The following is a 24,911-nucleotide window of genomic DNA, read 5'->3' as shown; positions in this document are numbered from 1 at the left end:
AATGAGAAACATTCCAACAGAACAAAATTCCTAAAAAGTCTTCATGATTTTAAGTTCTGAGGAAGACAGGAATTCGTATCATTTTAAATCTAACATCAATAGAAATTCCTCTTTGCTCTATCTGATTGTTAATAGCCTTTCCTGCCATCTTATGTACCACCTTTGCTTTCTCAATACACAGCAAGACAACTATATCTTTGATTTTTCATGTTTCTTTTTAAAACACATGCCTAATTCCCCAACTCAAGACTGTTTGAATGATCTGCTTGGAACAGTGAGTCTGCTTTACCCAGAGTGCTTCCAGAGTGCTCTCTGCTTTTAGAAATTGTCTTTTCAGGGAACTATATTCCATTTTAATCACATAATAAGAAATTAAAAACAACAAGAAAAACCCCCAGCAAACTAAATCTGCTTCCAAACTGGGAAATAATCTGATTCTAGCCACTTAGCTAAAAAGATGTATTTCTATTCTGTTACATACCTTTTTGCTTTCCTCCATTTCATGTTCAAACATGGCACTAAAAACTGGAGAACGAGCTACAAAGTGAAAGGAAAACAGACACAGATATCACACCAAAATCTCTTAGTTCATCTGTTATGAAGGAGAGATCTTTTTTTTTTTTGGCCATGCAAAGTGGCTTGCGGGATCTTAATTCCCCAACCAGGGACTGAACCCAGGCCACTGGACAGCCACAGAACTCCAGCAGAAGAGACCATTTTCTTTCCTATCCCACTGCTACAGAAATGATCTTTATTTTTTTAGAAATGATCTTTTATATTAATTATGCAGAACTATAAAATTCCTTTCTTTTTATATCAATGAGTGAATAATTATAAACAGGGGAAAAAATAATAATACATAGGGGAAAAAAAGAATCACTCCTTTCAAAGTAATTTATTAGCTCCACTCCAACTATGATATTTCAAGGAGATTACTCAAATTACCTCTGTTAGATAACAATGATATCCTCTGGGTAGATCTGGGGGTTCAAATAGAAGGTCCTTCACGGTCTAAGCAGGGTGCCCTGATACTACGTTTTTGTCTAGAACAGGGATACCTACTTTCTCCACTTCCAGGGTCCACACAGCAAGGAGGTCAAGAACAGGACTAAAAGGCATCCGTTAGCTACATGAAGTACAGACTTATTTATGGCTGCTCTTTAAAGCCATGCATTATCAACAGAGATTATCACCCAAAAAGGTGAAAACCGTCTCAGGTACCACAGTCATTTATGGCGCGTCAGATCTTAACCCAATAGGACAAAATCTTATTCCTTAATGTCTCTTAATGTTTTCCTCAGGGGTGGGAATCACAAAGAAAGGTTCAGAAACAGTGTTCTAAACAGTGTGCACTGATCCTTCTAGACAGCTCTGCTTTGGACACCTCCTCTTTATTAAAAGCACCAGCCCTTTAGTCTTCAGCTTCTGTATGTATTTATATAGTGTCTCATAGTACTATACACACACACATATATATAATTCCATGCCCATTTTAGTCTAATGAACACTATGAAAAATAAGTAAACGCAATTTCAACCATGAAAGTAATAAAATGGCTGGGAACTCAAATTTTATCATGTTGTCCAATAAATCAAGGATTCTGGTGAAAGTTGAGACTATCAATCTCTACCTAAGAGAGAAGGAACAGATGAAATACAGGAGTTTCAGCTAACAGGTACCCAGAACTTTTACCTAATTTATGTCGGAAAAGATGAATTTTAAATTTGCGATTTTCTAACCATATAATCGTAACTCTCTGAACCTTAGTATTTTAATCTAACTCCGAAAGAATATCAATTCTCACTATTCTTATCTCTGAAAGGTTATAGACTATATGGTACTATATAAATACATCACAGAAGCTGAAGACTAAGGGCTGGTGCTTTCTGGAAGGGTCCAAAGTCAAGAGATGCCTATAGGGATCAGTGGATAGACAGAAGCTGAGGTTAAATCACCTAGGGAGATTAAGTAGAGTGAAAAGAGAACTAAGGCAGACCCTTAGGGAATAACAATATTTAAAGGGTGGGTGAAGAGGAAGGTCACACATTAGAAGTAGCCAGAGAGCCAGCCAGAGAAACCAGGAGTCAAATAATACATAAACTGAAGAGTTCCTCAAACTTAGGAACTAGTAGGTCAATATAACTTTGGAAAACTGCTTTTGTGGCATGCAGGTGAACTGAGGATAAGTGGGAAGAAAGAGTCGAGAGAGGTAATATGCTAACTCAAGAAACTTAGCTCTGAAAAATAGAGAGAGAATAACTAGAAGGAGAAGCTTGAGCATGTTTTAGCTTGAGGGCAAACAGGCAATGGGAGAAAGGGATGGCGAAGATATCAGAGAACAAGGGTGTAGATGGCAGAGTAAGGCTTCTGAGAAGGCAGCCTATGAGACAGAACAGCAGTAGAAAGCAGTTTGCTTTGGACATGAAGAATTCTTCCTCCACTGAGAACGCAGAGAAAATACAGGTAAGGTGAGAGCCAAGGGCCAAGAGATACGGGCCTCAATTTTCTCCTGGAAGAAGTAGCAAGGTCATTTTTCAGGAGATGGAGATTAAAGGAGAGTGGTAAGGTCTGAAGGGTCTATTGTTGAGAAAAAGAAAGGGAGTTGACTAATATCTGTAGAAAGAGGTCTTGGCAGTAATGAGGGTCTGGCTGAGTGTGGAGACACTAACATAAGCATTAATGACTTCCTTTAGCAATTCTCAGTAACATTCAGTTGAGAGGGGGAGCAGTAGGATGGTTAGATTGAGCCAAACTGAGGTTTTGCCAGGTGTGCATTTTAGAATGACAAGGCTGGGGGTCGTGGTAAGAAATCTGTTGCCTGAAGGCTCATGTGATTTCCTCTCACATATTTTGGCCTGAATATAAGTTTGAAAGCTATGCTTCCCTGTGAGGTAAAGGCCATCAGTCTGCTTTATCAGTTTCCTCCTGGGAGTCAGTCTTTCTGGTCTTAAAGACCAAGGGCCTATTATTAGAACAAGACCTGATCTTCCAAAGCACTGGCAGCATCCTCATTCTTCCGCTGTTTGTATGGAAGAGACGGCTAAAACCTCCAGGGCTGGGGACCTGGCTATGTGGTAGTTTAGTCCTGAGTCCAGAATCTTCTCCATTACATCCTATGTCCCTGTCTAGGGGCTAATACTTGCTCTTAACCATGTTTGGACATCTTAACCTCGAGGCGCAAAGGCATCTAATACACATCATCACCCATTCCTTGAAAATGGTGGTCTAAGTCCACTACAGAGAGAAAAGCGAGGTACCATTTTTATGGAAAGTCTTTTTGGTTTTGACAACTAATGTCACCACAATATAAAAACATGCTTAGCTGAAGTTTTTCTGTACTAGTTCAAAAAGTTTAAGCTATTCAAAAGGTGATTATGCAGTATACTGTTTCTCCCTGTTTAACCAAAACGAAACTCCATGAATAAATACCAACCTGCTAAGATAGCTTTGTGAGCCTGGAATTCCTGGCCAGCAACACACAAACAACAGTCTGTGAACCGGGAGTTCTCCCACAGTCCTCCTAACTCATCTGCCAACCGGCACTCAGGAACCTTCACCATATTCATGGTATTCTGGCCAGAAATGTTGACGGAATCTTGCACCACACTCACCTGTGAAAGACAGGAAAACATAGTCCAAAGCTTTTGTTACCAGGAATTTTCGTCCCAGCAGGAGGAGAGATGATTTTCACCTTGCTGTTGCAGTACATTAAGGAACTAAATAAAAATTTAGTCATATTCTCTTGGTTTTTAATCAAGGATTTATCCTCTTGAACAAGTAGTTCTAAACTATCACAATCATACTATTCTACAACATCTCAGGACAATGAGGAGAGAGCCCCACAAACTTCTCTCTCTTCCAAATGTCTCATAAGCTCTGCCTTCCCTGCCCTGAATGTGTATTAGTCGCTCAGTCATATCCTACTCTTTGCAACTCCATGAACTGTAGCCTGCTAGGCTTCTCTGTTCATGGGATTCTCCATGCGAGAATACTGGAGTGGCTTGCCATTCCCTTCTCTAGGGGATCTTCCCAACCCAGGGATTGAACCTGGGTCTCCCACATTGCAGGTGGATTCTTTACCCTCTGAGCCAACAGGGAAGTACCTGGGCAAATCACCACAGGGAAAAAAACAGACAGAAACAAATGTTAAACCTTAAATATTTACCTTATTTTCCCTAAGCAAAAGGTTAAATACAAAGAACTCCTATAGAAACTCCCATTTAAATTAAACTCTCTAGAGAAAAGAAGCTTACAAGCCTAAAAGCACTTTACTTATTTCAGTTAGGTCTAGAACATAAACATAAAATACAGCTTCTATTTTTGTTGTTGTTCAGTTGCTAAGTCGTGTCTGAGTCTTTGCAACCCCATGGACTGCAGCAAACCAGGCTCCTCTGTCCTCCACCATCTCCCCGAGTTTCCTCAAATTCATGTATGTTGAGTCAATGATGCTATCTAACCATCTCATCCTCTGCTGCCTCCTTCTTCTTTTGCCTTCTATCTTTCCCAGTACCAGAGTCTTTTCCAGTGAGTGGGCTCTTTGCATCAGGCGGCCAAGGTATTGGTGCTTCAGCATCAGTCCTTCCAATGAATATTCAGGGTTGATTTCCTTTAGGATTGACTAGTTTGATCTCCATGAAGTCCACAGGATTCTCAAGAGTCTTCTCCAGTACCACAAATCAAAAGCATCAATTCTTTGATGTTCAGCCTTCTTTATGGTTCAACTCTCACATAGGACATAGTAAATAACTGGTATTTCCTTACCAACGTTAGTTTAATGAACCGGACCGAGCTTGGAAGATCTTGGGTAGTGATAACTGGGTAGGCATCCCACATCATTTACACGCCTACTCAGTCATTTGTGACAATGACATGTAAGGTGATTGGCTCCACCTAGGCATGCTCTTACAGTTTTGGAACAGAATGATGACGAGTTTACAGAGAAATCCAACTGGCCACTTGGCTTCAGCAGCAGCCAATTTAACTGTTTGGTCTAAAGAATCTAAAACCCTGGTACTTCTAGATAGGTCAATGAAACTCAGATAAATGGGTTAGAATACAAAATACAAGGACTGAGGCTTCCCTGATGGCCCAGTGGTTAAGAATCCATCTTGCAATGCAGGGAAAGCAGGTTCAATCCCTGGTCAAGGAACTAAGATCCAACATGCCACAGAGCAACCAAGCCTGCACACCACAACTACAGAGACCATGTACCGCAATGAAAGATTCTGTGTGTCACAACTAAGACTCCACAAAGTCAAATTAATTAATTAAAAAAAAAACACAGGAATTTATAAACCATATAAAACATTCTAAAATAAGTGTAAATTACCAAGCTGAAGGTGAGACCCAACAGATCTCAGTCTTCTGTCTGACAACCCTAGCTATGCTTCCTCTCCTACATCATATTAGGTTAGAAATGTTAAAAAGAAGGTAGAATTCACAAACCTTGAGAATCAGCTCCCCACTCTTGCTATTCCTATGAGTTAGATGAAAAAGACAGCTAAGGAACATCCTAATGACTCAAATTTCTTTTAACCTTAAAGATGCAAGTCATCCTTTAAATGCAATCATAAACCCAGAGATGGTTAACGCCCCATCCAAATGACTGGTGGCCCCTTCTGCATAGGAATGAGATGTTTACTCTCAGGTCAAGAAGTTTATTCATTTGTTTCAAACTAGCTGTTATAGTGCTGAACAATTAAGCAGCTGAGTTAATCAATTATGAATGTGCTCAGCATTAGTAGCACATTTATCAGAGCCAGAATACAATATTATTTTAACAGCCCAGGACCCAACACAAACCACCCCACAGAGATTGTCCCGTGTCAAATCTCTAATCTGGTTCAGCAACTTTCTCTTATTAACATCCTTACTTCTTTGATATAATATTAACACCAAAAGTAAAAGCAGCCTATTTCCAGTTTTAGCTCCAAAATACTGCTGATTTAAAAATGAACAAACAAAACACCAAGGACATGCCCAATTAAATCCAACTTCCTCATGAGGAAAGGCAGGAATCTTATGGAATGGCCAATGAAAGGAATGGAGAATACATTTGGCACTATGTTCCTAGCTTGAATTAAACCAATCTGACAGGAGCCCAAAGTCATCAACACTTGATGGCAATTTACTAGACTGGGTAAAATGAACTGGCAAGAAGCTAAGCTGATTTTCAGACTATGGTTACCAGCGGTCTCTGTGCTGGTTACATGTGTACTTGGTAATGAGTGGGGCCCAAAGACAGTGACTCCTCTCACCGGGGTAATTCCTCTTTCTAGACACAGACAGGAACACAGCAGGAAGGAGAATGTACCTTTACTGCCTGAGCCAGACTTGTTCTGCAGATATATGGATGCCTGGAGTCTCCAGAGCTCTGAATGTCTGGCACCTCTTACCAACATTAAATACGCTTAATTAAAAATAAATTTTAAATGGCATTCACAAATGAGTCTTCAGAGCCCAAACTTTTAACTTAGAAAGGATTGTTTTCCTCTGCAAATGATGACACTAAAATGATACCATTTTGAGAAAAACTAAAGATTTTTTTTTTTTAATGTTTATAAAGTTGACTATGGAGACTCATTCAGAATTGCAGCTGTGAAGATGACGTGACTGTGACATTTATGTGGTCTTAGACATAACTGCATGAAAATGTCTCAGGAAGGCTCTATAACCCTCTAAATTTCAAGTTGTAAAAGGGCCTCACTTTTAAAGTCAATTCTTTTCCTTAAAAAAGAAAATTTCATGAAAGATTATGTCATTTCTTGTATATTTTGTCCAAACATAGAAAGTCAAGGTAAAAAATACTGGAAATACATTTTTAACTTCCATATAATTAAAACAAATCTAGAAAAATAAACTGACTGTATATAGATTGTTTATAGCAGCAGCTGACCCTTTGCCAACAAAGGTCAATATAATCAAAGTTATGGTTTTTCCAACAGTTATTATATGGATGTGAGAGTCAGACCATACAGAAGGCTAAGCACCAAAGAATTGATGCTTTCAAACTGTGGTGCTGGAGAAGACTCTTGAGAGTCCCTTGGACAGCAAAGAGACCAAGCCATTCAATCCTTAAGGAAATCAACTCTGAATATTCATTGGAAGGACTGATATAATAACTGAAGCTTCAATACTTTGGCAACCTGATGCAAAGAGCCAACTCATTGGAAAAGACCCTGATGCTGGGAAAGATTGATGTCAGGAGGAGAAGCGGGTGACAGGGGATGAGATGGTTGGATGGCATCACCAACTAAATAGACATGAGTCTGAAAAAAATCCAGGAGACAGTGAAGGACAGGAAAGCCTGGTGTGCTACAGTCCATGGGGTCACAAAGAGCTGGACACGACTCAGTGACTGAACAACAACACAGCAGCAGCACTACTTCTAATCAAAGACTAGCAACAATCTAAATGTCTATCAGTAAGAGAAAGGATAAACAAACCAATCAGCTGGTGAGTGAATATACAACCAAATACTGCACAGCATTAAAATCAATGAACTATAGTTATATGCACAATGTAAATAAACCTCAGAAACATAATGTGAAAACAACAGGTCCTAGATGACTACATATATCCTGAGACCATCTTCATAAAGCTCAAAAACAAGCAAACCTAAACAATATATTGTTCAGGCATACAAATAATAAACAATGGAATGATTAATTCAAAAGAGCTATTTATTATCATTGTCTGAGTAGGGAGACAACAGGTCTAAGGGATAAGGAAGCAGCATATATAGGTCGGTTCTAAGTTACTGGCGGTAATGTTGGGTTGGGTAGTAGATTTACTACATTATCATGTTTTATAACCTATAATGATAATACACATTAAAGCACCATTTTTGTAGGTCAAGAACAATCAATTATTATTCACATTTTCTTTCAACTAATACATACAAATAATCCATTAACAAATAGTAAAAGAAAAAATATACCAACATATTTAAATTTAGAAAAAATACACATTCTTGGGCTTTGAAGTGATATTGTTTGTTAAGGAAAGGGATGTTTTAATAATTAACTAGTATCTAGGTATTTCATATGGTATTTAGTATTTCAACTTTAATTACAACATTACAAACAGGCACTGGAATCTTCTGTCAGAGGCATATACAATGAAGATGGAATACATGGATTTTTACTGCTAACAGCTACTTGTTTTCAGTATAAAGAGGATCAACAGAAGTGAAGCATTTCAAGTAGATTTTCTGTGGTCGAAATTATTAAAGAGAAAATTAAAAGTGTAAAGCTTTCATGATTCTTTCATTACCAAAGAAAACTTGGTAGAGCCGATGTTTCCTAGGATGAATGGTGCTCAGTTCCACTTTAGTGTAGCACAGCAGACTAGAGATGGAAAGTGGAGAGCTGCTACCAATTTGCTGCACAATGTCAGGAAAAATTACCTAACCTCCCTAGGCACTGCTTCTCCCCTCAATATCTCCCCTCAATAATATAACATGAATCGAAAAGAACTAACCCAGCTCAAAGGACTGTGATAAAAGACAATTGAGGGAATGAGTTAACTGAGCAGTATCAACTTGGAAAAATCACTGCATTTCCTAAGAGTCAGAAAGAAAGATCAATAAGAACCGGAAGTGAACCCAGTGGCACATTACAAACAAGACTGCCCATTCAGCATTTTCAGTTTCATTAACGGTTACACAGTTATACTGAAATATAGCCCAAACACACAAACGTGTGATTCTCAGTCTTTCACCTTAGGATTCCCTCTTATGACCTCTGGGAACAGACTAAAATATTCACAAAACAACTGTACTTATTACATAAGGACAGGGCAGAAGTACCTGGGCCAAAAACTGGGTTAAGGAATACAACAGTGGAGTACTCATAATCTAAATTTGTATGTGGACATCAACTTCATAAAGGCCTCTAAATTATAAGAAAATATAACTAAACCAATAATAAATAAAATATAAATATGAACAAAATAGACTTGTTTATAAATATTCCATTGATAGAAGGGAGCAAAGGTCAAAGGGACAGAATTTTCACCAAAGGGTGATCTAGCTCTGAAATGCACTAAGAACTTAGATGAGCTGCAGACATTTTTAAAACCCACACATCCAACATACACCCCACGCAACTGTCTTGCAACGTTGAACGCTACTAGGTCCACAGAGAGTCTTGGAACAGAAACGAGTCTCACTAGGCACAAGCCCAAGAACGAGAAGCAACACTCAGCACCTGTGGCCAACAGAGAAGTGTGAGAGGAACAGATGGCACACCTGGTCCGATGGTAAGAAACCGATGGCATCAGCAGAACCCAGCCAGACGTTTCCCTGTTCAACATCTCCTCATTTCCAAAGTGTCATCTCACTTCCCTTCTAAGTCAGTAAGGCATTTCTAAACTTAACCACAGAATTTCTCCTAAGAGAATTTCATATGGGGAAGCAAAGAGAGAGTGCCTCAGACTCAACCACAGGATGAGAAATTGCCAAGTGAGGGCAGGTCAACTGGTTTCCAAATCAAGAATGTCAATACAAGGGCTGAAGCAGATGGAATGGATCTGGGTGGGGTGAGGTGCGGGGGAGAGCATGTGAAGAAAACGCTGGACGCACTGTAGACTTAAAAATGTGGCAATAAAGGCTCTGGTATTGCTAAGACACCAGATGCATTATTTAGAGGTGATTTCCTTCAGAGAATAGTTCAAAGATTGGCTTTCATTTCCAACAGAAATTAAGAATCCACTTTTTTTTTTTTTTTTCTGAAATACAGGATCTCTAAGGTGGGCAAATATTCAATTGATAGATAGTTTGTTTATATAACATTCAATCTCACACAAAACCACCCAATTGTTCTTGCTCTCATTTCTCCACATGGGCAATTGAGTATGATCTGTAACTACTTGGATTTATGTAGAATTGAAATTCCAAGATAAAAAATAACTGCAACATTTTATGTATTTTTACAGACACCTTCACTCTAGTATTTTCTTATTCCCTTTTTTCTATTAGCAATTAAAAAGGAGAAAAGGTAGCTATTATGCAAACTATATTTTATGTATTCAGTGTAGTATTTTAATAAACTATACCTCCCAGGTTTACTAATCATCAGCAACTCTATGAAAATATTCAGTGAGCTGTGACTTGGAAAAGAAGCCAGCGACTGCTGGCCAGGCCTCTTCTACAACAGGGCAAGACTCCTAAGGGACACCTTCCCTGCTGTGTGGGTGGTGACACGCTATGCCTTTGGAGCTACTATTAATGTTAACTCGCAATGTGGGCCTATTATTTGACAAAGTACACTGTTGGGAAACTTGCCTGTACCCTCCCCATGAAAGCACAGGAGACATTCTCTTGGTGATGTTGATCAGGAATCAGGTCCTCGATCACACAATGTACAAGGAACACCAACATCCCAGATGACTAGAGGTTTTATTAGTTTCTTATACTATAAGCTTATTAGCATTTATAAATGCATTAATAACAGCATGAAACAACTAATTAGTATATACTCATTAAAGAAACCATTTTCCAACTCACTCTCACGGAATTTCATTTCTAGGCTCCTCCTATAAACCTGAAAAAGGCTCTTTAGGTCATTGGGATCTTAGAAGGCTTCTCCTACTCTTCACTAACAATGACTTAGCTCTACATGACCTCCACTCTAAAACACAGTTCTTACCTTCCTATTTCACAACTCCCTCAGCAAGACAAACCAGAGACACTCAACAACCGGTAAAAGTCATCTAGTTCAAAGAGCAGAAAAGAGAGTGTTCTATCAAACCCATGTGGACCTCACATTCAAGGAGGAGCCAGAACGCTCAAGGAACAAATACACTTATCCAGTTGCTGGTCATTCTCCTCAGTGTCAAGTAACAGTCCTTCCAAATGCTTTCTGAAAACCTTTGCAGTGAAAAGCCAGAATCATGACCCAAGATAGTACATACACAATCTCTGTTTTTAAACAAATAGTAACAAGTGGAAAACTGAGCTGCCCAACAACCTTGAAAACATAGCACAGCTTTCAGTCAGTCATGTAAATAATATCTGTGCAGCACCACTCCACTTGGGGATTTTCTCACTCTCCATCCTTGATACAATACATCTACCGATACCCATCAGGTCTGGGAAGTGCTACTCTCACAGCAGGGTAAAAGGACTCACCTCACAGAAGAGGGTAAGCTTGTCATCAGGAAGAAGCCCATTGGCCTCATCCAAGAGAAAATCTCTACGGATGAATTTTTTGAATCCCCAGTCTTTCCCCTGCACAAACCTATATGCCCGTTGACTCTCTGGAGTGAAAAAAAAAAAAAAGTTATATTTAGGGTTACTCAAAATAAGATCAAATCCACAACTTGTCAATGTATAAAGTTGCTGGATGTGAAAACAGAGTTGAACAAAGATAATATTTACCCATAGCTTTGGTTTCTTCTCCCTTGGCATTTAGGATGGAGAATTTGAATTTTGCTCGAACTTCACTCTTTGGACAGCTGACGAGTAACAGGTAAAGTGACAGGTAATCTTTGCTTTCTTCATCTAGTCCCTTTGGGTTTACCCGCAAACACCTGCCCAAATCAGAAGGAAAAAAAAGTCAAAAGCACCCACATTTGTAGGCTCATGAAGTGATATGAGGCAACGAGAACATAAGAATCAACAGGAAATGTTAAAAAACCAAGGCCCCATAGCAGGATATTCTGACTCAGTTAAATGACTACTTAGAAATCACTCTTCTAGAGCAACCTGAGGCACCTTTTAAAAAGTACACAATAAAGGGGCATCTTAGAATCCGACAACACATCCCTTGCATTTCTGCCTCTTTCCTCATAATCTCCCAGATCATTTTTTCCCCTTAAAATACTTCAAAATTCAGTTGAGTCTCCATCTATTTTAATCCTCACTCTCAGGAAAATTCAGCCCCTTATTTTTTTGGAACTGTAGTGAAACCAGGAGAAAAAAAGTCAGTGAGCCTTTCAACACCTATTTGGGAGAGAAAAAGAACTCTAGAGAAATAAGTAATCTTTTACAGATATTTTATCAATCTGGCGATAATACTCTAAGATTAAAATAAGAGGCAATGTGGAGGAAGCAGAGACAAAGGTAAATTCCCATTATGGGGGCAGAGCTGCAAGTCAGACTTCTAAGCAGAGTTAGCGATGCCAATCTGTTACCGATGGATCAAAACAAAATTCAGACAGAATTTAACAGGTTCAACTCAGTTAACTTGTAAATGTCATTAGCTGAACTGCATGTGGTTCAGACACTGTTTTACCATGTATAATGCATAGGCCATATGCATCCTTAGGCGTTGCCAGTATTATGACACCTTTCTCAAACAGGTGGCCCAATTCACTGCTTCTCTGGGAAGTGCATACACCACAGACATCACAACACCTTGTGCTAAAGATGTGGATTTAAATACAATGCCTAAGAATTCTCTCAGCACCTAGTAATTCACTACTTAATGTACACGGCCAACAAATACTAAATGAATGGAAAGTCACTGAACTTTTCAGTGGGTTAACAGAAGTCAAAATGGTGGTTCATAGATATGTATTCTGGGCTTTGTAAGGAGAACATGGTTGTATACATAACAGCCTGCAGCTCCTCAAGAGAAGACATGGTTTGGAAGGGACTGACCCACCCTCCCAGATCCTATTTCCCTTGCCACAGGGATCAACTGAGGGAACCTAGATCTAAACCAATCAGTGCAGTCTGACACATTCTTGGCCACACAGTTCAGAGAAAGTTTAAAGACTGTTGGTTGGTAGTGGAAGATGCCCATTGCTACTGCCAGTCAACTTTCAACCACAAAGGAAGCTAATCTTGAGATGTGGAGAGCAGGGCAGAGCAGAGAGTGATGGGTCCTTAATCTAACCATTGGCCTGGCTCTGGGATCAAATTACTTTAAAAGATATCCTATACCCTGGGCATTCCAGTTACAAGTAAATAAACCTCCTTTGTTTAAAAACAGGCAATCTAAAAATCAAGAGCTATTACATTATAAAAGCTAGATGTTCTGTTTTTCTTGAAAAATCAAAGAATCTGGCAATGGTCAGACCTTATTCACATGTGGCTATAGTCAGGGGGAGCTGTAGCCACCACTTCTTTTAGGACACTAACTAGTTTGCAAAGTGGTCAACATTCACACCAGGTACGGATATCATTTACAGTACTGGCCCTCTTAACTCACTGACTTTACTCTACAGCCATTTGAGCTTGCTGACCCCGAAACACTCACCGAACTAATTCAACATACAGTGAGCATCTGTTATGTATCAGACACTGGGGAATAAAGAACAAAACAAAGTCCCTGCCATCAAGGATCTTACATTCCAGACAGTCTTCCATGAAGCCAAGCAAAACAGGCAACTTTTAGAAAATTTTTTACAGCTAAATGTATTCTTCCTCACCATTTCAGTTTATCATTGGCTCCTGATGAAAAGGTTGAACTTTTAATGACTTCACCCATTTCCTCCCGGCAAAAGCTAAAGTTATTGATGGTCCACATGTAGGAGAATTTCACTACCTTGATCTGTTGATAGAAAACCAGGAAGTAATTATATAGGAAGTGAGCAACCTGAAAAACAGGCTGGAGATCAGATAATTTCCCCCTCCCTCCCTCTGCATAATCCCATAAGAAGATAACACTGTTCAGCCAGCATAGAGGCTCATCCTTTTCCATCCCTCATCTACATTTTAAGAAATCTCACAGTGATCAACTGCTTCCACTGCTTTTCTTTTCAGTTTCTGAGAAATATTGGATGGAAAGTGAGAAAAGCACAGACAATGTTGGGAAAGCATGTGATTAAGCCACACCTAAAATGAACCTCTGCTCAGAGCAGTGTTTAATGATTTAGATACTGACACCACTGCCTGGGGTTGCAAATCTCAAACCTAGTTTCCCCTTGAGTTGCTCAACAGAGTCACACATTACCATCAAGGAAGATGTAGAGACTAGGTCTAGTTTCAAAGATTTCTCTCCTTCAACCTCCTGTGAAAAACAGCAGCCTAGGCCATTCAAATTCCTCGTAGAAAACCAAGGAACAGAAAGATGACATGTACTTTACCTATTTGACATGTATGACTTAGAGAAAACAGGAAAGTCAACATAGAAAAGAAACCTGATTCCTTTTGTCCATCAAAATCCTCCCAAGAAGCACCTACCTGTGTGTAGCACCAGCTCTCAGCTACAGGGCCACTCGACATTTCTGCCGGAGGTGGAGGACTTGGAACCCTTGACATCGCCAGTTTGAAGGTTAAACAAGATTTTCGAAGTCAGGGGACAAAAACTTCTATTGTTTCTTCACCCTGGTTGATGCAAGAAGCAAGAGAATTTTATTAGCATACTATCCTACTACTTCCATTTGACCTTCCAGAGACCGGAAACTTTGTCTCCTGCCTGGAATGCATTGCCGTTATCATTCAAATGACTGCTTAGCATTCAATGTTAACCTCAGAGAAGATCACCTAACCTAAGGCAGTCTCCTCATCACAAAGATATAATCCTGTTTTAATTTTCTGCACAAAACTAATTATTTATATAACATATAATTTATATAATTATAAGATAATTAATATTATCTTACCAATTGAGTACCCTTTACTCAAAGGGTACTATAAAGTAGGGGCTTCCTTGATGGCTCAACAGGTAAATATGCCTGCAATGCAGGAGACACAGAAGACAGAAGAAGACACAGAAGAAGGAAATGGCAACCCACTCCAGTATTTTTGCCTAGAAAATTCCATGGACAGAGGAGCCTGGTGGGCTACAGACCATGGGGTCACAAACAGTGGGACACGACTGAGCGACTTCCTAAAGAGAAGACAGCTTGGTGAACATCACATACAGGTTTGCTACTGGCTCCTTCCCTTGGGGGTACAAATACAAATACTCCTAAAGGAAAAATAACCTTGTTACCTTTCCAACTACTGTCTTATCTTCTACACTTCAGTGCAAACTTATTAATAAGAATAGTCCTTGGGAGGGAGGTTCACGATGAGGGGACCTATGTATACCTATGGCTGATTTATGTTGATATATGGCAGAAACCAACACAGTATTGTCAAGCATTTATACTCCAATTAAAAATAAATTTAAAAAGAAAAGAATAGTCCTCTATTTCTTAACCCATTGTTAGCTGCTCTCTTGAAGGGCAACATTCACCCCTGTCTTAGATGTGTTTCTTTCTATGTAGCATTAACAATCTCTCTTGTTACACTTCACCAGTGTCTGATTTTCCAGATTCTTCTCCTTGCCTTCTCTGTTTTCGGATCATTCCTCAGTATCTTTTATTGGATTCTCTTACTTCACTGTTGTTCCCATGGTTTAATCTTGAATCATTTTCTCAAACTACATTCTCTTTTGTGGTAATTTTATCCACAACAGTGTCAAATTTCTGTCTTTATATAAATGTTTCCCACATCTCCAACTTTGACCTCTCTCATAAGCCTCAGACCATTCCTAAATAATTGCTACACATCTCAACAGGATGTCCCAGTAGCAAACCAAATCCAACTCAAAATTCTCCCCTCCAGGGTCTTTCTAAACATAAAAGACATTAAAAACAGCAGTGAATACAATTTTTAAGTACTATGAACAAAGCAAAAAACAAACAAAGCTTACAATACATGGCAAAGAGTTAGCTGTATTAACATAAGAAGTAATACATAAATTGTTTCTACAAAATAAATAAGAAAAAGACCAACTATCCTATAAAAATACCAGCCACAAAAAGTAAATAAAATAGCTCTTACTAAACACTGTATACCTATCAGGTTTGGAATAGGTCCAAGAATTTCTAACAAGTCTGGACATGGAACAACAGACTAGTTCCAAATAGGGGAGGGAGTATGTCAAGACTGTATATTGTCAGCTTGCTTATTTAACTTATATGCAGAGTACATCATGAGAAACTGTGCTGGATGAAGCACAAGCTGGAATCAAGATTGCAGGAAGAAATATCAATAACCTCAGATATGCAGATGATACCACCCTTATGGCAGAAAGTGAAGAAGAACTAGAGAGCCTCTTGATGAAAGTGAAAGAGGAGAGTGAAAAAGTTGGCTTAAATAGCTCAACATTCAGAAAACTAAGATCATGGCATCCGGTCCCAACACTTCATGGCAAATAGATGGGGAAACAGTGGAAACAGTGGCAGACTTACTTTTCTTGGGCTCCAAAATCACTGCAGATGGTGACTGCAGCCATGAAATTAAAAGATGCTTACTCCTTGGAGAAGGAAATGGCAACCCACTCCAGTATTCCTGCCTGGAAAATTCCATGGACGGTGGAACCTGGTAGGCTACAGTCCATGGGGTTGCAAAGAGTCAGACATGACTGAGCAAATTCACTTTCACTTCACTCTTTGGAAAGATTATGACCAACCTAGATAGCATATTAAAAAGCAGAGACATCACTTTGCCAACAAAGGTCCGTCTAGTCAAAGCTATGGTTTTTCCAGTAATCATGTATGGATGTGAGAGTTGGACTATAAAGAAAGCTGAACACCGAAGAATTGATGCTTTTGAACTGTGGTGCTGGATTAGACTCTTGAGAGTTCCTTGGACTGCAAGGAGATCCAACTAGTCCATCTTAAAGGAGATCAGTCCTGAGTGTTCATTGGAAGGACTGATGTTGAAGCTGAAACTCCAATCCTTTGGCCACATGATGCTAAAGATTGACTCATTTGAAAAGACCCTGATGCTGGGAAAGATTGAGGACAGGAGGAGAAGGGGACGACAGAGGATGAGATGGTTGGATGGCATCACCGACTCAATGGACATGAGTTTGGGTAAATTCAAGGAGTTGGTGATGGACAGGGAGGGCTGGCGTGCTGTGATCCATGGGGTCGCAAAGAGTCAGACACGACTGAGTGACTGAACTGAACTGAACAAGTTCCCAGGTGACCTTGATGTGCTGGTCCTGGATCATTTTGAGAACCACTGCCCTAGAAAAACTGCACATAGGCACAAGAAGACACGGACAAGGTCGTTCAATGTAGCAGTTATAAACACACTAAAAATCCAGTAGGAGGGAAATAGGTAACTAAATTGGGTTATTTCCATACAATGGAAAACTATTTCAGGATTTAAAGGCAATGAACTGTACCATGGAGATGAGATCAAACACAATACTAATGAAAAAAAGAGTTTTGGAATGTCTTGTGCAGTACATTATTTACACAAATTTAAGATTTATATATTATTTATAGATATTTGCATACAGTTCAGTTCAGTTGCTCAGTCGTGTCTTGACTCTTTGCAACCCCATGAACTGCAGCACGCCAGGCTTGCCTGTCTGTCACCAACTCCCAGAGCTTGTTCAAACTCATGTGCATTGAGTTGGTGATGTCATCCAATCATCTCCTCCTCTGTCATCCTCTTCTCCTTCTGCCTTCAATCTTTCCCAGCATCATGGTATTTTCAAATGAGTCAGTTCTTGGCATCAAGTGGCCAAAGGACTGGAGTTTCAGCTTGAGCATCAATCCGTCCAATGAATATCCTGGACTGATCTCCTTTAGGATGGACTGGTTGGATCTCCCTGCAGTCCAAGAGACTTAAGAGTCTTCTCCAACACCACAGATCAAGAGCACCAATTCTTTGGTGTTCAGCTTTCTTTATGGTCCAACTCACATCCATACATGACTAGTGGAAAAACCATAACTTTTACTAGATGGACCTTTATCAGTAATGTCTCTGCTTTTTAATATGCAATCTCATGGATGGAGGAGCCTGCTAGGCTTCAGTCCATAGGGTCGCAAAGAGTAGGACACGACTGAGTGACTTCACTTCACTTCACTAGGTTGGTCATAACTTTCCTTCCAAGGAGCAAGTGTCTTTTAATTTCATGGCTCCAGTCACCATCTGCAGTGATTTTGGAGGCTAAGAAAATAAAGTCTGTCATTGTTTCCCCATCTATTTGCCATGAAGTGATGGGACTGGAATGAGTTTTAATGCATACAGTAGAAGTGAAAAAAAATCAATGACAAGCTATGTAGCAGATTCAGGATGGGGGAGCAAGAAAGAATGAAGCTGGGAAAACAATGCAAGACATTTCAAGTTGATCTCTCATGTTTCTTTTAAAATTAGGACGACCTAAGGCAAATATGACAATACAAATGTCATTTAATTTGGGATGACAGCTACTGTTGTGTATAATATCGTTTGTACTGTTCTACTTTATCTTTAAAATATATTAATTGTAGGAATAGCATAAAAAGGATATATTTATTTCATTATATCATACATTGTCTAGTTTACAATATACAGGGGAGAAATTTCTTTCCCAAACTCCTGGTTTATTTTTAGTTAGGGACAGACAATACGAATCTTCTAAATGACTGTGCTGTCCTCTGTGCTTGACTACTGTGAAGATCTGAGCAAATCTGTCTTGAAACTATAGGCTCACATGGCTCATTCTATAGTCTGTATAGCTCATATTATTACTGTACTATGGCTTTATTATTTTCTTAACACTGTTACTAATTTTGCTGTCATTAAACTGTTTATTTTACTCTTTGATATGCTAAGTATTTCCGGAAACTGCCTCAAATCCTTCATAGAAAGAGGTATAAATGAATAACTTTCCCCTGCCCCCAAATCACTCAACTCATACGCATTCAGTAGCTACTTAAGTAATAAGCATGGGAGAGTATTAATAAGATATAGGGCACCCTCAAAGAGTAATACCACTAGTATTACCAGAGTCCCTACTGGTTTTAACACTATCCTACATGTGTTTATAATTAAAATAGCCCATGTAATCACAGATGAAGTTAAGATTTATACACATGATGTGCTATTTTACTTAAGCCAGCAAACTAAGCACTGCAAAGGTCTTTGGGCCGCCCTGGTTTACGCAATTCAAGATTTCATGATAATATCAAGAAAAGAGACCTGTGATCAAGACAGGCTTGTATTTGATGGAAAACAAATTCTCACCCCATGGGCTGCAGCCTGCCAGGCTTCTCTGTCCAGGGAATTCTCCAGGCAAGAATATTGGAATGGGTGGCCATTCCTTTCTTCAAAGGATCCTCCTGGATCCAGGGATGGAACCGGGGTATCTTCTGCATTGCAAGTAGATTCTTTACCATCCGAGTCACCAGGGAATTTATCCAGTAGTAAATGCACCTTAGGCAGTTTTATAAATCCAGTTACCATTACTGCCAGTAGGAATCAGAATGGAATTTCAAAATTCCCAATTAAAACTATCTTTTGGGCAGGCTGGCAATGAAGATGTGAATTTTACATGTTAGTTAAGAGCATAAAATTTGGCTCTGTGGGTGTGAGGTGCAGGCTCAGCTCTATATTCATGGATCATAAAATACTAATTTGAGTTTATTGTTAAAGTTTAAAAAATACTTCAAACTTATCTAACAATTAATAATTTAGGAATTCTCTAAGCCTAAGAAAAAAACTTTAAAAGCCAGCTTATTAAAAAAAATAAAAATAAAAAAAAATAAAAGCCAGCTTATTTTAATGGATTAACTGTTGCTACAGAGCTATGGTCCATTATTACAACCAGAAAATAAAATACAACTTGTCTTGGCCATTTTTTCCTATCTTTTTTGTTTCTCATTTATTCTGTACACAAGTCTTTGTTTTTCTTGTTGTTGTTGTTTGTTTGTTTTTTTAAATAATATCACCCACCCATCTTCCAATTGTTTAAAAATGTCCAACCCAGCAGTCAGTAGAACTAGACAATCAGTTAGACTCTAAGGAGCTCTAACCACTGGGAGGGAAATTGACAAGGATAGCACAAGTCTAATTAATTTCACTCAGAGTAGGCACCATGTGCAAACACATGTTCATCAGCAAAGTAGCCTGGTGGCACATGAACTCTTCAGCACTTCATGCCAACTGCCACAGACGCCCGGCAGAAAAACAATTTTAGAAAAGAATTTGAGGTGCATTTAGTGTTTGACCTCAAAAAGAATTTGAGGTCTATTTGAGGGTCATGGTTTGAGAATCTTTAAGAGACAACAAGCATCAACATATACTGTTTGTTCCTGGCTTCAAACAAGTTGAAACAAGACTTCCCAAGTTCTCGAAGGAGAAATTTATTTTCCAAAGCTTAGCAAACTTCCCCGTATGCTGACAACTCGGAGGCTGAACGTATCTGTTATATGCGTGCTTAGTCGCTTCAGTCTGCGATCCTATGGACTGTAGCCTACCAGGCTTCTCTGTCCATGGATTTTCCAGGCAAGAATACTGGAGTGGGTTGCCATTTCCTTCTCCCAGGGGATTTTCCCGACCCAGGGATCCAACCCAAGTCTCTTATGTCTCCTGCATTGGCAGCCGCGTTCTTTACCACTAGAGCCAGCTGGGAAGCCCTATCTGTAATATACCACCATTTATTTTCCTGTTCACTCCATTAAATCCTGACCTATGAGTCTACACCTCTTCTGAGAGTATCTTCATTCTATAAGATGAAAAAGATTGGTTATTTTTCCCTTCATTGTGAAACCATAAATCAGTAATTCGAACTGAACTCTTATGTAGTCAGGATACTTCCAGGATAGAAGATGAATTCCCTGTACAATAGAGAGAAACACCCTGATAGTTTAACCTGTGGTATGTGCTAGAGCTAGGCTAGACATTCTCTGCAAAATGTCATACAGACAGCTTGTGCAGCTTTCTTTCTTTCTTTCTTTTTAGTGGAAATGGGATTCAACCCTAAAGGATTATTTTAAAAAACTTTTTATTTTGTATTGGGGTTTAGCTCATTAACAAACAATGCTAATAATTGATAATTTCAGGTGAAATTATCAATGCTAATAAGTGATAATTTCAGGTGAACAGCGAAGGGAATCACCCATACATATACACATGTCCATTCTCCTGACAGCTTGTGCAGTTTTTAAATCTTTTATTCCTAATTAAGTATTCTTCCATCTTCAATCTGATCCCATCTTCCAGAGAATTTTTTTTAAAAACAAACAATTAATACAGGCATATCACATATATGTTATCTTTATATCCATCAGTATTAAAATTACAGGATAAAATTATACAGATACTAGACTGAATCATTGTTTTCGTAGGCCAAAGATAGTAAAAAATTGGCAATTTCATATGGTTTAATACATAAACATGCACAAGCTAGAAGCTGGGAATATGGCTTCTTGCCAAAGCATAGTTTTTTAGGGACTTTTTAAAAACCTGTAACTTTTTTTTTCATGGTTTAAAGCCTGGTACAGTTTCCAAGTAAGGAAAAATCCCAATGTCGTTAACTATTTTAAACTTGAGAGACGTCTGCGTTTTCCAAAACAGAAGATGCCAAAAAGACTATTGACACACACACACAAAACTATAGAAAGACTTGGGTATATTCATTTTTAAGAAACTTTTGGGATCTCAAAGGAGTGTCTGTATTTCTTCTGTTACATATCCTCAATCATGTACAGCCCAGGAGGTAGTATCTTCTTTCTCATTATCCTATAAATTACAGGTCATACTGATTTCCTCTGCTGCAAGGTTTGAATGACTTTTAAATATGAATATTTGTTATGAGTAAACTTTTTGCAGTTCAGTCTAGTCAGTGCTGTGCTTAGTCGTTCATTCATGCCTGACTCTGAGACCCTATGGACTGTAGCCAGCCAGGCTCCTCTGTCCATAGGGATTCTCCAGGCAAGAATACTGGAGTGGGTTGCCATGTCCTCCTAGAGCGAATCTTCTTCCCAACTCAGGGATCAAGCCCAGGTCTCTTGCATTGCAGGTGGAGTCTTTACCATCTGAGCCACCAGGGAAGCCCTCAATGTAGTCTAACAAAACACTAAATGCACTTTTTATTTTTATTTATTTTAAATGCACTTTAAAAAAAAAATTTTAGAGACACTTCTTAGGGGCAATCAAGAGAGATTTCAATCAGCAAAGGAAGATAGGTTTCTCGTGTCTCACATCAGGTACACGCTTCCTAAAATTTACAAGTTAAAGATAACTGCTTTTTTAACAAAACTGAGATATAAATGACATGTAACACTGTATTTTTTTTTCTCCTTCTTTTTTTTTTCATTTATTTTTATTAGTTGGAGGCTAATTTCTTTACAATATTGTAGTGGGTTGTTTTTTTTTTAATTCTATAACATGGGGATTTAGAATTGAGTGACTCTAAAGAGCAAGAAGAAAAAAATCAACAGCCTAACAGAAAAATAGGCAAAGAATAGCCAATGGTTTACAGACAAGTAAATATCAATGGCTCTTAAACATGTGAAAACAATTTCAACTCTCATTTATAATGGATAATTGCAGAGTAAACCACACATTAATTCACCCAGTGACTCTGCAAAGATTAAAATGTTTGATAACACCTGCCTAGGGTAAGGAGAGCATTTCTGATTGGAGTATAGACTGTTATAAACTCCACGAAGGGAAATATATATCAAAATGAATAAGAAATACAAATACCCTTTGATCTAACAGTTCCACATATAGAAATTTATCCTACTGATATATTTAATATGACAAATATAAAAGGTTTTTCAATGTGGCACTATTTGCAATCACAACAACTTAAAAAAAGGAAATAACCTGAAAGTCCATCAGCAGGGGATTGGTTAAATAAATGATGGTATAGACAATGTAATAATAACATTTATTTTAAAAAGGAATGGGGAAGCTCCTTCTATCTAAACACACAAAAATATTTAGTGAGTGTGTATAAAATATCTCTGTGAAGCTATACAAGACTCTAGGGACACTGGCTACTTCCAAGGAAGGAAACTGGTACGTGCATGGGAAGGAGAATTTCCATTATGTTCCCTTTTGTACTTACTGAATTTTGAACCATGTGACTATATTACCTTTTCAAATAGTGAATAAAAATATCTTAAACAGAATTAGCAGACTTTACAATTAATTCCTCTAAGGTAATAGAGGGCTTACAAATCAGACCCTTACGACAAACAAGACGAATTATTCAGTGGCTTCCATTGTTATCCAAATAAAATCTGCCTGTTGTCATGACAGCCAAAGCTTCAGTGTATCTCTTGACCTCACCTAACACTTACTCTTCTCAGTCATCAGGCTTTAGTTACTCAGGCCTTCAGTTCTATCTGGTGAACACATCAGGCTCTTTCCTCAGCCTGGAAAGCTCTTTCTTCCCTCATATTTTTTCACATCTGGTTTCTTCTTATCATTTAGGTGTCCTGTCAAATGTAGTATCCACAGACAGGTCATCCCTGACCACGGGTTCAGAAGCAGTCCTTACTTATAGCCTCTTTCATCACATTACCCTATTTACATTTCTTTTTTATTTTTTTAACTTTAAAGTTTTTATTCTGTATTGGGGATATGGTCAATTAACAACATTGTGGTAGTACCATACATATACATGCATCCATTCTCCCCCAAATCCCCTTCCCATCCAGGCTGGCACATAGCATTGAGCAGAGTTGCATGTGTTATACAATAGGTTTTGCCAGTTATCCATTTTAAGTACAGCAGTGTGTAGATGACCCTCCCAAAGTCCCTAACTATCCCTTCCCCTGGCAACCATGAGTTCAATCAGACAGAGGAGAAATATCCTATGACACCCCTTACATGTGGAATCTAAAAAGAAATGATACAAATGAACTTACTTTACAAAACAAGGAAGACTCACAAATTCAGTAAACAAACTTACATTTTTTTAGTACCACTATCTGAAATTGCCTTGTTTTTATATTTTCACTTGTCTACTGTCTCTCCCACTAAGAAGTTAAAGCTCAATAAGAGAACAGCATTCCCCTATGCCTAAAATGGTATCATAATAGGTATTCAATAAATATTTGTTCAATGAAATAGTTACTAACTAGACTACTGTCTTTTGGGATCATATTTTTCTTTAATAAGCTCTAGTTAATAGGAGTTGCTGAATGAATAACAGCTACAGGAATCCAAGCATACTTTTAAAACAAAATATTTTAGGGACTTCCCTGGTGGTCCAGTGGTTAAGAATCTGCCTTCCAAAGCAGGGGATGAGGGTTCACTCCCTGATGGGGAACTAAGATTCCATATGTCGTAGTGCAACTAAGCCTGGGCATATACTCTGAGAAAACCATAATGTAAAATGACACATGTAAAAAAATATATATATATGTACATGTACTCCACCAAATGGCCCGTGTACCCCAACGTTCACTGCAGCACTATTTACAACAGCCAGGACTCGGCGACTCAGATGGTCAAGAATCCGCCTGCAATGTGGGAGACCCAGGTTCAATCTCTGGGTGGGGAAGATCCCCTAGAGAAGGAATGGCAACCAACTCCATACCCCTGCCTGGAGAATCCCATGGACAGAGGAGACTGATGGACTACAGCCCATGGGGTCGCAAAGAGTCAGCCGCGACTAACATTTTCACTTTCAGGATATGGAAACAACCTAGATGTCCATCTACAGAAGAACGGATGAAGAAGATGAGGCACATATATACAATGGAATACTACTCATCCGTAAAAAGGAACACAACTGGATGGCTGGTAGAAATGTGGATGGACCCAGAGTCTGTGGATGGACCCAGAGTCTGTCATACAAGGTGAAGTAAGTCAGAAAGAGAAAAATATGTATTAATGCATATATGTGGAATCTAGAAACATGGTACCGATGAACCTATTTCCATGGCAGGAACAGAGGCACAGACATAGAGATTGCACACGTAGACACACGGAGGTAACAAGGAGGGTGAGACGCATTGGGAGATGAAGACAGACATATACACACTACCATGTGTAAAACAGCTGGGGGGAAGCTGCTTCATAGCACAGGCAGTCAGCTCAGTGCTCAGTGATGACCTAGGGGGTAGGGTGGAGGGGCGGGAGGGAGGTCCAAGAGGGAAGGGATATATGTACACATACAGCTGATTCATTTCATTGTGCTACAGAAACTAACACAGCAGTGTAAAACAATTGTTACAAAAAACAAAACAAAACAAAACTAATGGTTCATCTTCAGTTTTAAAGAACTAGT

General features: G+C 38.9%; 1 protein-coding gene across 2 annotated transcripts in view; it reads right to left on the bottom strand.

Moving 5' to 3' along the window:
- Positions 1-24,911, bottom strand: part of SPOP (speckle type BTB/POZ protein) — a 76,105-nt gene that overhangs the window by 6,453 nt on the left and 44,741 nt on the right. For both annotated transcript variants that reach the window (XM_020871226.2, XM_020871228.2), the window contains 6 exons: positions 14,132-14,275; positions 13,378-13,499; positions 11,381-11,532; positions 11,132-11,259; positions 3,434-3,611; positions 482-537 (listed from right to left, as the gene is read on the bottom strand). In XM_020871226.2, coding sequence (XP_020726885.1) covers positions 482-537; positions 3,434-3,611; positions 11,132-11,259; positions 11,381-11,532; positions 13,378-13,499; positions 14,132-14,209 — 714 coding nt within the window. In that variant the 5' untranslated portion in view covers positions 14,210-14,275. The remainder of the gene's footprint in view (positions 1-481; positions 538-3,433; positions 3,612-11,131; positions 11,260-11,380; positions 11,533-13,377; positions 13,500-14,131; positions 14,276-24,911) is intronic.

The sequence above is a fragment of the Odocoileus virginianus genome, chromosome 17 (genome assembly GCF_023699985.2).
Source record: "Odocoileus virginianus isolate 20LAN1187 ecotype Illinois chromosome 17, Ovbor_1.2, whole genome shotgun sequence".
NCBI classification, from domain to species: Eukaryota; Metazoa; Chordata; class Mammalia; order Artiodactyla; family Cervidae; genus Odocoileus; species Odocoileus virginianus.
This window is presented reverse-complemented; position numbering and strand designations above follow the sequence as displayed.